At 38.1% G+C, this 13,676-nt stretch overlaps 1 protein-coding gene and 1 long non-coding RNA gene across 4 annotated transcripts in view; both read right to left on the bottom strand.

The window, feature by feature from the left end:
* The window catches only part of efcc1 (EF-hand and coiled-coil domain containing 1), a 30,054-nt gene that overhangs the window by 14,297 nt on the left and 2,081 nt on the right, over positions 1-13,676 (bottom strand). For both annotated transcript variants that reach the window (XM_055184255.2, XM_055184254.2), the window contains exon 3: positions 9,937-10,352. In XM_055184255.2, the coding sequence (XP_055040230.2) occupies positions 9,937-10,352 (416 nt within the window). The remainder of the gene's footprint in view (positions 1-9,936; positions 10,353-13,676) is intronic.
* LOC129413780 (uncharacterized) lies at positions 10,719-13,458 on the bottom strand. 2 transcript variants are annotated; one of them, XR_012373218.1, is made up of 6 exons: positions 13,202-13,458; positions 12,371-12,513; positions 11,955-12,052; positions 11,697-11,817; positions 11,502-11,616; positions 10,719-11,362 (listed from the first exon to the last, which is right to left on the bottom strand). It is a non-coding gene; the product is annotated as an uncharacterized lncRNA (long non-coding RNA). The 2 variants fall into 2 exon arrangements; XR_012373217.1 differs by having other exon boundaries at positions 10,720-11,362; positions 12,371-13,458.

Below are 13,676 nucleotides of genomic sequence, written 5' to 3' on the forward strand. Positions count from 1 at the left end.
TAAGATCGGGGAACACGGTAACATGATACCTGGTTAAGTAAGACTATAGACTGGGCTGAGATGGAACATGTGTGCGCGGGTGGATGCGCAGACGTCGTTCATTTTTCCGTTGTAGTCTGAGGGTTTGGGAATGGGAAATCACCTGAATTTGCTGGGGGTGCTTGCAACTTTGAGATTCAAAATGAAACCAGACAGAGTATTTTACAAGAGCAGTCCCAGTAAACACAGCTTTAAAGGGGGCATGCAAAGTGTTTACACTTCAAGTCATAAATTCAAATTCAAATAGATTTAAAGGATCAGATCTAATAAAATGTTTCATACTGTCATTATTTACTCACCCCCGATTACAATAGAGACTAAAGCTTTTAAGAAATGATGCGAAGCCCCATTAAAGTCATAATAAAACTACTCCATGTTGCAAAGCTAATGCGTTTTCATGACTTTTACAGTGCTTTCGCATCCTTTCTTAGTCTTGAAAGCTTTAGCCACTATTTCTTATGAATGCATTTCAAGAGGGATGAGTACAAGAGGGGTGTGTCCGATTCTTCATTTCATTCTCCACTTGTGAGAAACCAGACTTAGCCGGGATGCCCAGTTCTCCTTGGGCACCTTGTAACTTTTGGTTTAAACAAAAGCTCATGGGGATTATTCATTTTATATTAGTTTGGTTTTGTGACAAATGTAAGGGTGTTTTCACACCTAGTTCGTTTGAGCCCCTCCAAACGCTCTCAGATCAGTTCAGGGTGTATATGTGAACCCCCCTAAAAGGACCCAGAAGTGAACCGAACTCAGACCACGTCAGGAGGTGGTCTGAGTACGGTTCGCTTTTGGGTCCTTTTGTGGTTCGATTTCTTTTTGATATGTGAAATCAATAAGGTCCCGGTCCATTTTGTGTGTCGTTTGGACATTGTATCAAAATCAACTGCTGCACAGAAAGCTGGGATCTGATTTCTTATGAAGTTGTGATGTGAACAAGAAAAGGTCTGAGATCACTTCAGTTCTGAAGAGGACCAAAAAAAGAACTGGGTCCTCTTTTGAGTCCACTATATTGTAAACACCAAAAGGACTGAGGTCACATATTCAGCTAGTTCCTTTTCTGGTTCTCTTTATGTGAACTTGTTTTGGTTCTTTTATAATTAACTATATGTGAAAACACCCTTAAAGGGAGATTGCGATAGGGGCCTTTTTTGGGGTTGAATTGGACTCAAGCCATGATCTATTTTGGTGGTCAAGCTGCTAACTATAGGCTTATGTATCTTGTGACCCATATATTTATTCTGGACCAGAGTGATGTAACACATGGGTTCTCAACGTTTTCAATTCAAAGCCTACCCAATACAATATACTACAGCTAGGTATATCTATACAGATTATATATTCATTACAAAAATAACCAAACACTAAGAAATATCTTGATTTTTAGTTGCTTTAGCTTATTTAAATGATTGTTTTGTCTTATTCTGAAAAATTTTAGGTCATCTTGAGCCCCCCTTGGAAGTGTCCACAGGCATGTTACTGGTGTAATATCATTGTAAAAGCTGAATAAGCAGCAACCTGTTGTGTACGTTGTTGGAGAAGCATCAGTAGTGATGGCGGTAAATAGACAGCAACATTCGTTGCAGCTTTAGTTGTTAAATATCACTCCTCAACTTGGTCCATTTTTGTTTTTAACAACGCAAGTGGAAATTAGTATGAGCGCTGTAAAAACACCTCGGCGCACAGTAACATCAACACTCCTGACTACTTCCCCTCTTGCTCAAACTTCCGGAGTTAAGAGTGATGATGTTACTGCGCTAGAGGTCAAAGGGCAGCAAAGTGCTCTTCCGCTATAATATAGTTCTCAATTTTTATCCGCTTAAAAATTGGCACATTTTATTTTGTGCTACCATACTTACTCGTGTAACTACTTATGTTACAGTCTTTAAATAGGGAAAACATGGAAGTGTTTGGTGGCTTCTAAATTTATTTCTGTTTGAATCTTAAGGAATGAATGGGGCCAGGCCAAATGCCAACACATTCACGAAGCGCTGCACAAAGATCAAGTGCACACATTGAAAAAAGATAGCGATGTATTCATTCGTCCAAGTTGAGGTAAGAACATAGTAAAACATCGAAAAACTGTGGTGTTTTCCTTTAAAATGTTAATTTAACTTAAAAATATTAGTTGAAACAATTTTTACTCAACTTTTTTTTTTAATTTAACTAATATTTTTAAGTTGAATTAACTTAAAATTCTAAGGCAACCAGGTAACTTACTTTTTTAAGTTTAACCAACAAATCTTTTTTTACAGTGAGGAAATGCAACAGAATAGTTTTTTACCTGACGGAGGGGTTCTAGCAGACTAATCACAGCGTTTGTGATTCGCATAGAATCACAAACGCTTTAGAGCCGTAAAGCCCAGCCTTTAAGGAGTAAAAAGTGGATCGCCAACTACGTTTCACTCTAGTGGGCGCAGTTCTACTAATAGTAGCCTACTATTATGAAAAGTTGCCTGTTTCCACTATTGTGTCTTTTAAGTTTTAACGCTCGTTATTTGGGGTCGACAGCTTATAAAAACTTATTGCTGGGTTTCTTGGCTTGTTAGCTGACTATAAACCTTGTCACAAAGTCAATGGAGACGGTTGGATTGTTTTCCCCCCCGGTGGGCGTGGTTTTCAGGTTATGACGTGTTGCGCTCTGCCTCTATGCAGTGCTACACACAGCTTACAACATAGCTGCGCCGTGGGTCTGACGCAAAAGTATGAATCACGCTTAACAGCCCATGTTGTCTTAAAAATAAAGGTGCTACAAGCAGAGAAACCATTTTTTGTGACGAGCAGAGTCTTTAGATTTTCACCTTTGATTTCCACAAAACAAATAGTAATACATGTTCATTAGAATGATATAATAATGATAGTCTCATTTTTAATAGAATTATTTCCGAAGAAAGTGTTCTTAAGGATTTATACTTAAAGCAAGATAACTTATTAAGCAGGAAAAATTGGATTTTAAAGATGGTTTCTCCCACAAGTTAGTAAGGTATGCAATTTATTAGTGCTGAGGTCTGCAGAGCTTAAGTATCGGCTGCCCATTGGTGGGAGGAGAAGGGGAAACGTTCCAAACGGAAAACGGGCCGACATGAAGCAGCGTTTGAAGACTTCACAAGAGTAACAGAAAACTGAAAGTGCTCAAGGTCTCGGGACTTTTTCCTGGAGTTCCCGGAGCACCAAACTTGCACTACTCTAACTTCTTGCAATCTGAGGTCTCATCACGTTGACGTTTCTATACCTTCTTCAGACATAATAAAGAGAATTTCTAAGCAACCTCTTATTACATCTGTCCAGCCTTGTTATTATGTGCAGAAGTAGGACAGGTTCCCCGGACACATTGTACGTAGGCTGGCCGGGCCGCAGCTGAAATAATAGTAGGCTGAATAATAACTGATGGTTTTTTAGTGGTTAGACTGCCTAACATTTAACATGTCAGTCTCTGTGATAAATATCTGTGTTGAATATATCAGCGAAAGACTTGATGATAAATTCAACACTTGTCACCTGGTGTGAATAGAGGGATATAAAGCACGTCTGAGCGACAAATAGAGTTCGATGGTGGAAATTCATCCCCGCTGAACAAACAGCTGAGTGTTTGTTTCTTCCTCCAGATGGCGGCTCCTTGCCACCCCCCCCCTCTTTATTTCTCTTCCACCGTCTGTCTCTTTTGTCTTCTGGTTTTCCCTTGCTGGGGTTCTCTGGGGTTTGTTGCTGGAAGCTCCAGTCCATCTTGGACTTTAAGGGAGAGGAAAACGCCTCCAGGCAAGATATACATGGATAGTGTGTTTTTCATGGAAATGAACTGAACAGATCAGGTCTGTTCTCACCACGTCTCCCGTGAGACCTGAACCCTATCTCAACCTCCCTCCGCTTTCTCTTTCTTTATTAGGGTCTGCAGGAAACCTTATGCAATATCTGTTAGATCTGCGCTTGAACTTTCTCTCATTCTGGCTGACTTAAGGAGTCGAATATGACCGGAAATGGTCCATAAGAAGCTGTATCTCTAGGGCCTCACACATCACAGTAATTATCTTACTTGATGTTACAAAGAAAGGATACACATAATCTGAAACACATGAAATGAGCTGAAATGCCAACATTCTGTGACAAGGCAAATGTTTTGCTTTCTAGAAGATCATTTCTACAATGTAAGTGAAGTCATGGCTGTAACACCACACACTTTTGTCTTGCATTGAATAGAAGGAAGTTGTACAATAACTCAAATTTGCGTCATCACATATTAGTTTAAATGTGGCTGTCTGTGAAATCAAGTTTAAAGTCACATATAATAAGATTTGGAGCATCAAAGTTTGATTTTCTCTTTGATTTCAATCTTTGACATGAACTTACTATTAAAGATATCTTTGACATGAACTTACTATTAAAGATATCAAGGTTGTGTTTTGGTTATTTGTGTCCATGGCACGAAATACAGCTTTTATTCGTGCCTTAAGCAAAAAAAATTAGTGCCACTCGCACAAATTTCTACAAATAGTTTTTCGTGTCCGTGGCAAAACCTTTTTTAATGGCATTTTATGTATTGTTTTCTTGTTGTTTTTTCCTATTTTCTTACAATTGTCGCTTGGGGTTGGGGTTAGAATCACTTTCTGTTACATTTTTAGACATTTAACCCCAACCCCAGGTGAGAAGAGTTTTAAATGTGGACGAAAAACATGTAGAAACCAATATATAAAAGTACATCCTATCGCAAACCACAAATCTGACCTCAACCCAAAGTGACAATGATTTTAAAATATGGGGAAAAATGAGAAAACAATACATAAAATGACACGAAAAAGAAAGTGCTACCACGGACATGAAAAACTATTTATAGAAATTCATCCTGAGTGACACGAAAAAGACATTCGTGCTTAAGGCACAAAAAAAGCAGAATTTTGTGTCATGGACACGAATAAATTAATCACATTTTTCGTGACTATAACATGACTTGCCGTGAGATCATGTAGGGCTTAACTGAACTCTGAAACCTCGTCGAAAATAACAAATGTTTTCATTTCCTAAAGACGAGGTGAGACGGTGATCATAGATCGATGTAAAAGAAGGCTTGGCAGCCGATTTGTAGTTAACATTGTATAAAATATTTGCAGTGTTGGGGGTAACGCATTACAAGTAACCCGCATTACGTAATAATATTACTTTTCTGAAGTAACGAGTAAAGTAACGCATTACTTTATAAATGTACACATTAGTATTTGAGTTACTTTTTTAAAATGTGAGTTACTTTTCAGTTTAATTCAATTTAAAATAAAATAATATACTGAATTAAACTGAACATATTAACGTAGAATTACGCGCACTGTGCGCCTGAGCGGGAACAGTTTGAGTCAGAAACAGAGATGGCAGGCCAGAGCTTGACATTTTTGCGATCATAAAAAACACCTGTAAGGCCTGAAAGAGATCAAGCCTCAGCCAAGTAAGAAAACTTAACGCAAAAGTAACTTAAAAGTAACGCACTCCATTAAAAGTAACTAAGTAACGCATTTAGTTACTTTTTTGAGAGTAACTTAATATTGAAATGCATTACTTTAAAAAGTAACTTTCCCCAACACTGAATATTTGTACACATTTTACACACAGTAACGTTAGCACAGTGTCATTTTTTATATGCTTTAGCTATGATAAATAATGTGATCTACTTGTTGTTTAACAAAAATAAACTACTCTAAAAGGACTCTGTTGTTATTGATTCTTTCCGGAGTTTACCGGAAGTTACGTTTATTTCACGAAAGCCATTTGTTTATCTTGTTACTGCTGAACGGATGCACGTGCGGTGAGGCAATACGCGTCTGGTCCGAACTTACTTCCGGTTTCAGTTTTTTTAATGGTCTGACTAGTTGAACTCTTGAACAAATCCCTCATCGAAAATAACAAATGTTTTGGTTTCCTGGGTAATCTACTTCTTGTTTATTTTGCTTGTTATATAAATAAACTACGTTTAAAGTACTTTGTTGTAATTTATTCTTAGCAGAGTTTACCTGAAGTTACGTGTTATACACGAAAGCCACTTGTTTATTTTGTTACTGCTGAAACCGTCTATAGGATGATTTTATGTAGAAAACAGTAAACCAGATAATAATGGCTTTAGCTGGTAGGGTCATAAATGTGAATGAAGAATCTAATATTGTTGATCACTTTAATGCCAAATGGAAAGTTTAAAAAACAGCAGGTGGGGAACTGAAGTGAGCTATAAAACGTGTGATTCTTATAAAAACTGAACAAAAAGCAGATGAGAAATAGCTAACGGACACACCTCTCTCGCCAGATAAAAGGCATTACTCTCAGTGTGAATGGGTCACTCCATGACCTGCGGAGCATGACCGGTGTCCTCTTCACCCACTGGCAGCTGCATCAAAAGCCAACCTCCAACGTTTTGTTTTAAGACAGCTGAGTGCCTACTGGATTCATTCACGAGACTTTTCAGCACTCGGCCATGGGTGTTCTGGGCTCAAAGGAAAACCATGCCCTGATCTGCCAAAAACCAGCCGGGGAGTTGTGCACGTGGCTGTGACACAATGCACGTTTTTAATTCACCCCCAAAAGGAGCAACCCAACCCCCAATCCCCTCTGATTTAGACCCTAAGCCTGATCCCAATTCATAAATGTTTAATGAGGTAGAGCTGGAATTAACTCCTTTCACACTTGGTCTTATTAGCCTCTTGTGATTTGATTTAGCTTGACAACATCATCTGCTCATTCGGCACTTCAGGTACAACTATACTGTATCGCTACAAATCACATCACGCTATTGTGTGACCACTTCTAGTTCTGTTCTAGGTCTGTTACTAGTTGTGTACCAATATTAAAACAGAACCACAGCCCAATGAGTTTATTTATACCCAAGCTAATAAAGTCTACCAGTAAAGAAGCTCTTTTGAATAACACGCAATTCTAAAGCATCACAATCATTTGATACGGTAGTTTAATGTAAAAACAAACAAAGGAACTTGTTTTTAAACATTCTTAAGTAGCATGCAGGAGACATTTAAACTTGAGGTAAGGGTGGTAACGGTTGTTGTTAGGATACAGACAGGCAGTGTTCATCCATTATTCTGTAGCGCAGGGAAACTGTTTGAAGATAGATGGGAACTTTCAATCCGTTTAGGTCAAGCCTTGCTGCCTTGAATGGAGCTCTGACCAAATGTGTCAGATCTATTGTGATTTGGAATGAACTATTTGGCTTAGGAGCATCAATGGAGGGGCCATAGAAGGGCTTTCTGGTCAGACTTCACATAGATTAGCGAAGCCTGGAGGTATAAAAGTGAATGTTTATAAAAAGTGTCAACATGCCTCTGTTAGTTAGGGACCACCTCTTATCATTGATGCAGGGCACATTACTATGTTTATTAATACAGTATTTGCATTCATTTTTGTCTGTACGACTTTGATTTCATTGATGTTTCCACATTCAAATTCCTACTTAATAGGTAACAGCATGTGATAGTTTGAAACAATCTGATGCATTGTAGAAAAAAGGACCATTAAAAACGTATGCAAAACACTTATTTTATGAGTCTGCTTTAAAAGGGATATAGGCCTATAAAAATGTAATGGATATTCCACTAATGAGGAAAACTCATGTTTTAAATTTAGACATTAACAATATAACACAAAAACGTGTCTTTAGAGTTATTACCCTTTTATTACGTTTGGACAAAATGCTAAATGCTCTCTCATTTCTAAGTTGCTTTGAATAAATTTGTTAAATTAAAGGTCACATTCTTCCTGATCCCATTTTTTTTTTTTACTTTAGTTAGTGTGTAATGTTGCTGTTAGAGCATAAACAATATCTGCAAAACAAAATGATAAAGCTCAACGTTCACTGCCAGGCGATATATTTTCTTTAACAGAAGTCCCCTAACACAGTGGTTCTCAAACTGGGGTCCGGGGCCCCCAGGGGGGCCGCGGGATGGTGCCAGGGGGGCCCCAGTTTTATGACATTTTATAAAATACATTAATTTATCATGAATTCTATTAAATTAAACCTAAAAAAAATTAAGGAAGCACTACTTTGTATAATTTAATGTTTTGTTTAACTAAAGTGTGAAGTGTTTTTTGTCATAAATTTTCTTTGGGGGGGGGGCCGCGAAGGAATGCACCGTTCACAAAGGGGGCCGCACGCTGAAAAAGTTTGAGAACCACTGCCCTAACAGAAGTCGCCTACGGCCCTGTCCCAAATGGTGCACTTCATGTGGACTTTCGGTCTCATGGCCTTAAATTGCGTGTGCTCGCTTAGTCTATGAGTCCATAGGGTGTCCCATCTGTCCTTTTTATGCTTCGAAGTGTGCTCATCAGCGCCGACTTTGCCCGCTTGATGCGGTCTTCAGTGAAGCCCGCACTGCAGTAGGCTTCGCGCACTTTACAAACCCAGAAGTCCTTGCAAAAGAGCAATCAGACAAATCAGACAACGGAAGGGAGGAGTTCACACTGACGGGCAACTTCTCTACCTATTTCCGGCGTGACGCTCAAGTCTGTCCCAAAATAAGAGTGCACCCATGTGGACTCGCATCAAGGGTCCCCAAAGTCTGCACTAGATGATGTCATCAAAGTGCGGACTCTGAGGAGGCCCACAAGTCCAGAGTGTGCCATTTGGGACAGGGCCAAAAGCGAACGGCCGGTTTGGACTACACCCCTCTACTTCCCGATTGAATGACGTCAATAAAACAGTTTTTGACTAAACTCCGCCCACAGGAATACGTCAGTCACCAGCTTTGGCTCAAAAGGCTCTGCTAAGCTAAGCTGCTGTCGAATCACAACACACAAGTTTTTTTTAACATGTGAAACATGAACACGTTATATTGCGCGCTGTAAACACAAACAAAGCTTCAAAAACACAGAAAGAATGGGACATTCAATAGATATAAACGAACAGATCATCAGTTCATCAGGATTTCCAGGAATGCTTCCCCAAAATGAGTATATTTAAAAAAATATGTAAACAATGACGGCGTTGCGCTCAACGGCTTCTGAATGTAAATTAAATGGTTGTGCGCTAGGAAAGTTCAATGAAGGCCTAGGAGAAAAACCCAAACTACCTCAAAATAAACGCCTTCCAGCAGTAGCTGTGCATAATTTCAGCTAACCAAAATGTGAGCCCATTTGCCACACACGTCGAGCTAAATGAACCCAAACAAAACAAGGTCTGCACTCAAGACGCAGAGCCACATCAAGCCAACTTAAATACGATGTATGTTGGCAAACGTTTGCACAGTCGGGCCCAACAAGTTTTGTGGGAGTCATTTTAACCCAGAGAAATCTCAACTCACTATAAAACAGATTATTTAAAACTACATTGTGTAATAAAAGACTGTTTCCAGCAAGCACTGAGTCTGGTTTAGGTGAAAAATATACACTTGCCACAGCATTAACACCTTTCTCCAGGTTATATGCTGCAGAGACTTTGTATGATCTCATTACGATTACTGTATTACAAGGTTATTGTAAGATCCTGCCAAACCATAACAATATGCAGACGGTCATTCCCAATCTAAAATACATAGGCAGACACTTAAGTGATCACAGAATGATAATTTATACAATGAAACATCAAGATGCTCCTACATCCATCATGCTTTCTGCCTACCGCATAGTACATTTTCAATAACAGCTAAAGTAAACTTTAACAGTTGCCAAACTTTTATGCCTTGACCGAGTCTTACATATTTACAACTTTACAACACTGAATTCCCCTGAAACAGGTGCCAACACTGGCAAGTCTTTTATTTTATATGCTTCACGATTGCTGAAGTAAGCTTTCCCAATTTTAAAACAGATTACCTCACCATGATATGGTCATGGTGGTCTACAACAAAACTGCATGAAACAGTAGATGAATAAACCAGCATGCAAACAGTAATTTTTGTTGTTTGTGGCACGTGTCTAACTCACCTGTAGAACTGAAGCTCCATCTCGAGCTGTTGAACTTGTCTCTTAAGAACAGGAACATGACTGGCTTTGGCCTCCAGCTCTTTAACTTTCTTGAAGCTACTGAGCACGGCTTGCCTGGCCTCCTCAACCCGTTTTCTCATCTGCACCTGTTCCTTCTTTAGAGTCCTATTACATTTCTCCAGCATCAATACGGTCTTGCGTGATGCCTGCAGTTCTTGCTCCAGCTTCTGGTTGAAGAACATGGCCTCCTCGATCTGACCGTCCCGGGAACTCCGGATGAAATCCATCTCTCTCAAGAAACTCTGGATGTCCTTCAAGTTCCCAGCAGTGCTGGGCTTTTGTGCTGTTCGCCTTTGGTGGGCAATGAAACAGCCACCCTCCGGTTTGTGTTTTGAGTGGCTTTTCCACAGCCCCACCTATGATACACACACATATATGGATAGAATGACATATGCATAATACATTTACGCCTTTAGCAGATGTTTCATGCAAAGCAACTGTACATCAGTACACAGCAAAATCACTGGTGTTAAAATAACACCCACAGTGTCAAATTTAACACCGGCAAAGTGTGTATATGTGTCCACACTACACTGTGTTAATTTAGTCAAAAGTGTAGTGTTAATTTAACAACATCCATTATATGTTAATTTAACACTCAATATTGTTAAATTTGACACTTTGTTCAACACTATTCATTGTTGTTTCCACACTACACTGGTGTTGGCACAGAAATACAGTGTTAAAAATTAACACTCCTAATTTAAAGTCAACACCAGTGTAATGTGAATTCAACAATGTTAAGTGTTAAAATACTGAGTAATAGCCACTTTTGTTGCTAATGGGTTGTTTCTATAAAAGAAAAATGACAAGAAATATTGCAAAACCTCTTTTTATTAAAGTAATCACATTTAATATTTACATTGATACACACAACACTTTGCATTTAACACTGCTTATTTAAATACCTCAGCTACAATTAGAAACAGAATACAGTATGAAATAATGAAAGTTATCTTATACCACAGCGCAGTGACATGAAAACCACTTATTATAAAAGGTCTTTAATAAATCAAATGAGAGTTAAAAAAAAATTAGCCACCCTACTCAAAACTTGAACATTAAAATACATGCAATTACCTTACTGGCAGGCAGAAATGCTTATCCTTCACAATAGTTAAGATTTTTCATAACAAAACAGACATTTCAATTCAAAAGACGTTTCATTTTTCTTAAACACGTTCCAACCTGGTATTTAGTTCTGTAGTTGTTTTACTCATGATGTAGTGGAAGGCTGCATCAGTGGTCTTCATCATGCAGGGAATGGCTTTTTGGTCCAGAATGATGCAAAAATTCTGTTCCCAACGCAGAGCAGGCAGGGCTGAGCTGATTCATCCCCCTCAAAGCATGGATTGATGCTCATCACCTAAGAGTGTTTTAAAAGAGTGTATTTGATGAATGTATTTGATGTGTATTTATGAACTTGTATGCATTTACATGGGGTGAACAATGCAAGCAAACTAACTGCTGAATAAATAACTAGAACAAAATACCAAAAAACTTACACAGCACAATCAGTAGCTTCAGTTGCACATTGACCCTCTCCAGTCTTTCCTCCTTTCACAAATGAAGGCAAGAGGTGAATGAGCCAGGGAAGAGCTGCCACATAACTGTCCCATCCTAGCAAAACAGAATTTAAACACTATGAGTATACAGTTAAACTTTAAAACCGTAAAAGTAGCAAACCCATTTACACTTACCATATTTAAACTATTGTTGACCAGACAGAGGGTCATCCATATCTTCATCAGGATATAGTCTGCAATTATCCTTTAATTGTTGTATGTTGGCTATTTTGCAATACATCACCTCAGCATATTTCTGCAGATTTTCAAAGACAAAAAGGGTCAAGAAAATACCAAAAAAGGGTGCAGTTTTAACCGTTATTTGAATCAAAATCATCTCAGTATAATCATGTTAGAGACAGTGTACAGTACTAAAGTACTGTGTGTACTCACATAACTAGTTGGTAAGCTCTTATCCTCCAAACTGGGTTAAGAAATAACAGTTCCAGAATTCATGGGTATGCCGTATTCAAATATAGTCTGGTAGGGTCCTATCACAAAAAAATGACAATAAAGACTCTGAAAACTCAACATTCTTTTTATATTAAAAACAGCACTCAAGACAATATGAATCTTCAATTATACATTTTCAAAATAGTAATCAATTTGATTGCTATTTAATATGATATCAATAGCAAAACGATGTATGAGAAGATAATATATTTTTATTAAAGTTGGCAGCAGGTCATGTGACTTTCTTGCCTGATTAATAACCATAATATGTACAAAACTGCATATACTAAAAAGATTGGTTAACTGTTCAGTTATGTCAAATAAAATGATTTATATGTATAAATATATAAACTTACCTTCTGTAATGAATTTATATAAGTAGCAGTCGTTTCTCATTGGAAGTCATCCATGTCAGGTCTTCTTTAATACACTGCCCTAAAAACAGCATCTCTTCTGAATGATTTGAAGCACTCAGTGTGTACTTTCACCAAACTAGCATCTATTATGACAGAAAAACAAATGTTCGCCATACACGTTTTACACTTTCGTATGTATTTGCTATTTGCATCTGTCTGACATCTAGTGCCACGAAAAGCTTACAACACACAATGCATCCAATCTGTGCATACAAATGATGATATATTCTGAGGTAAATTGAATTGTTGGTTTGGCGATATTTCGCGTTTGCATACATCTTAAAAAAAACACGTGACGATGCGGTTGCGGTTTTCTCCGTGTTTCTCAGTAATTTGAATAATTAACCGATATCCGTGCACTCACGTGCATGTAAACGACCTCGTTAACTCACGGTATCTAGCCTATATGATTACCTCATAACGAGCATCATATGGTGAATAAACCAGCTTTCATTTAACTTAATTTCATACCTTCAATTTGTAGTGCATGTCGCGTTTTATCATGGTTCAATTCTTTCATTCATTCATATCTCAAGTTAACATTATACTTCTTGGTTAAAACTTTTAGCTAGCAGTTTAACTTTATACCAAACTAACAAGGGAACAACGTAACACAAGGTAGTTCTGATGAAACTGAACCAAATAACGAACAAAGGGGAAATAAAATGGGACAAATATCTTATTTAGGTTTTTTGGCAAATGGCTGCGTAGAGTCAGACAGAGAAATAACAGTTTAATTTAGCTAAACCATGTGAATATTATGAGATTTACCTGCTCTCTTCAGTCCTCCTTTGAAAGAAAATGGCGGTAAAATCCCTGACAGGAAATGTTTAGTGGAGGCGTGGCTTGATTTACACCGCTCAGAGTGAAATCTGATAACACCCTTGTTTTACACTGACACTGTCGTGGATATAACACTAGCCTAGCAATGGCAGTGTTATTTTATTACCAGATAGTGTTAAAACAGCATCAACACTGTGTATTTAACACCATCCCTGAAAATTTAACACTGGTGATTTTGCTGTGTAAGTGTGTACTGTGGGAATCTAACCTGCAACCTTGGGGTTGCTAAAGCAGCGCTTTGTCAATTAAGCTATGTGAACATTTGATAAATTCCTAGATGCTACCATTTAAAAAAATGCTGGGTTATTTTCAACCCAACGTTGGGTCAAAAACAAAAAATGGACCCCGTGTGGTCAAATCAACCCATAAAATGGTTACATTTGACCCAACAATGGATACAATG

The sequence above is a fragment of the Misgurnus anguillicaudatus genome, chromosome 14 (genome assembly GCF_027580225.2).
Source record: "Misgurnus anguillicaudatus chromosome 14, ASM2758022v2, whole genome shotgun sequence".
NCBI lineage: Eukaryota > Metazoa > Chordata > Actinopteri > Cypriniformes > Cobitidae > Misgurnus > Misgurnus anguillicaudatus.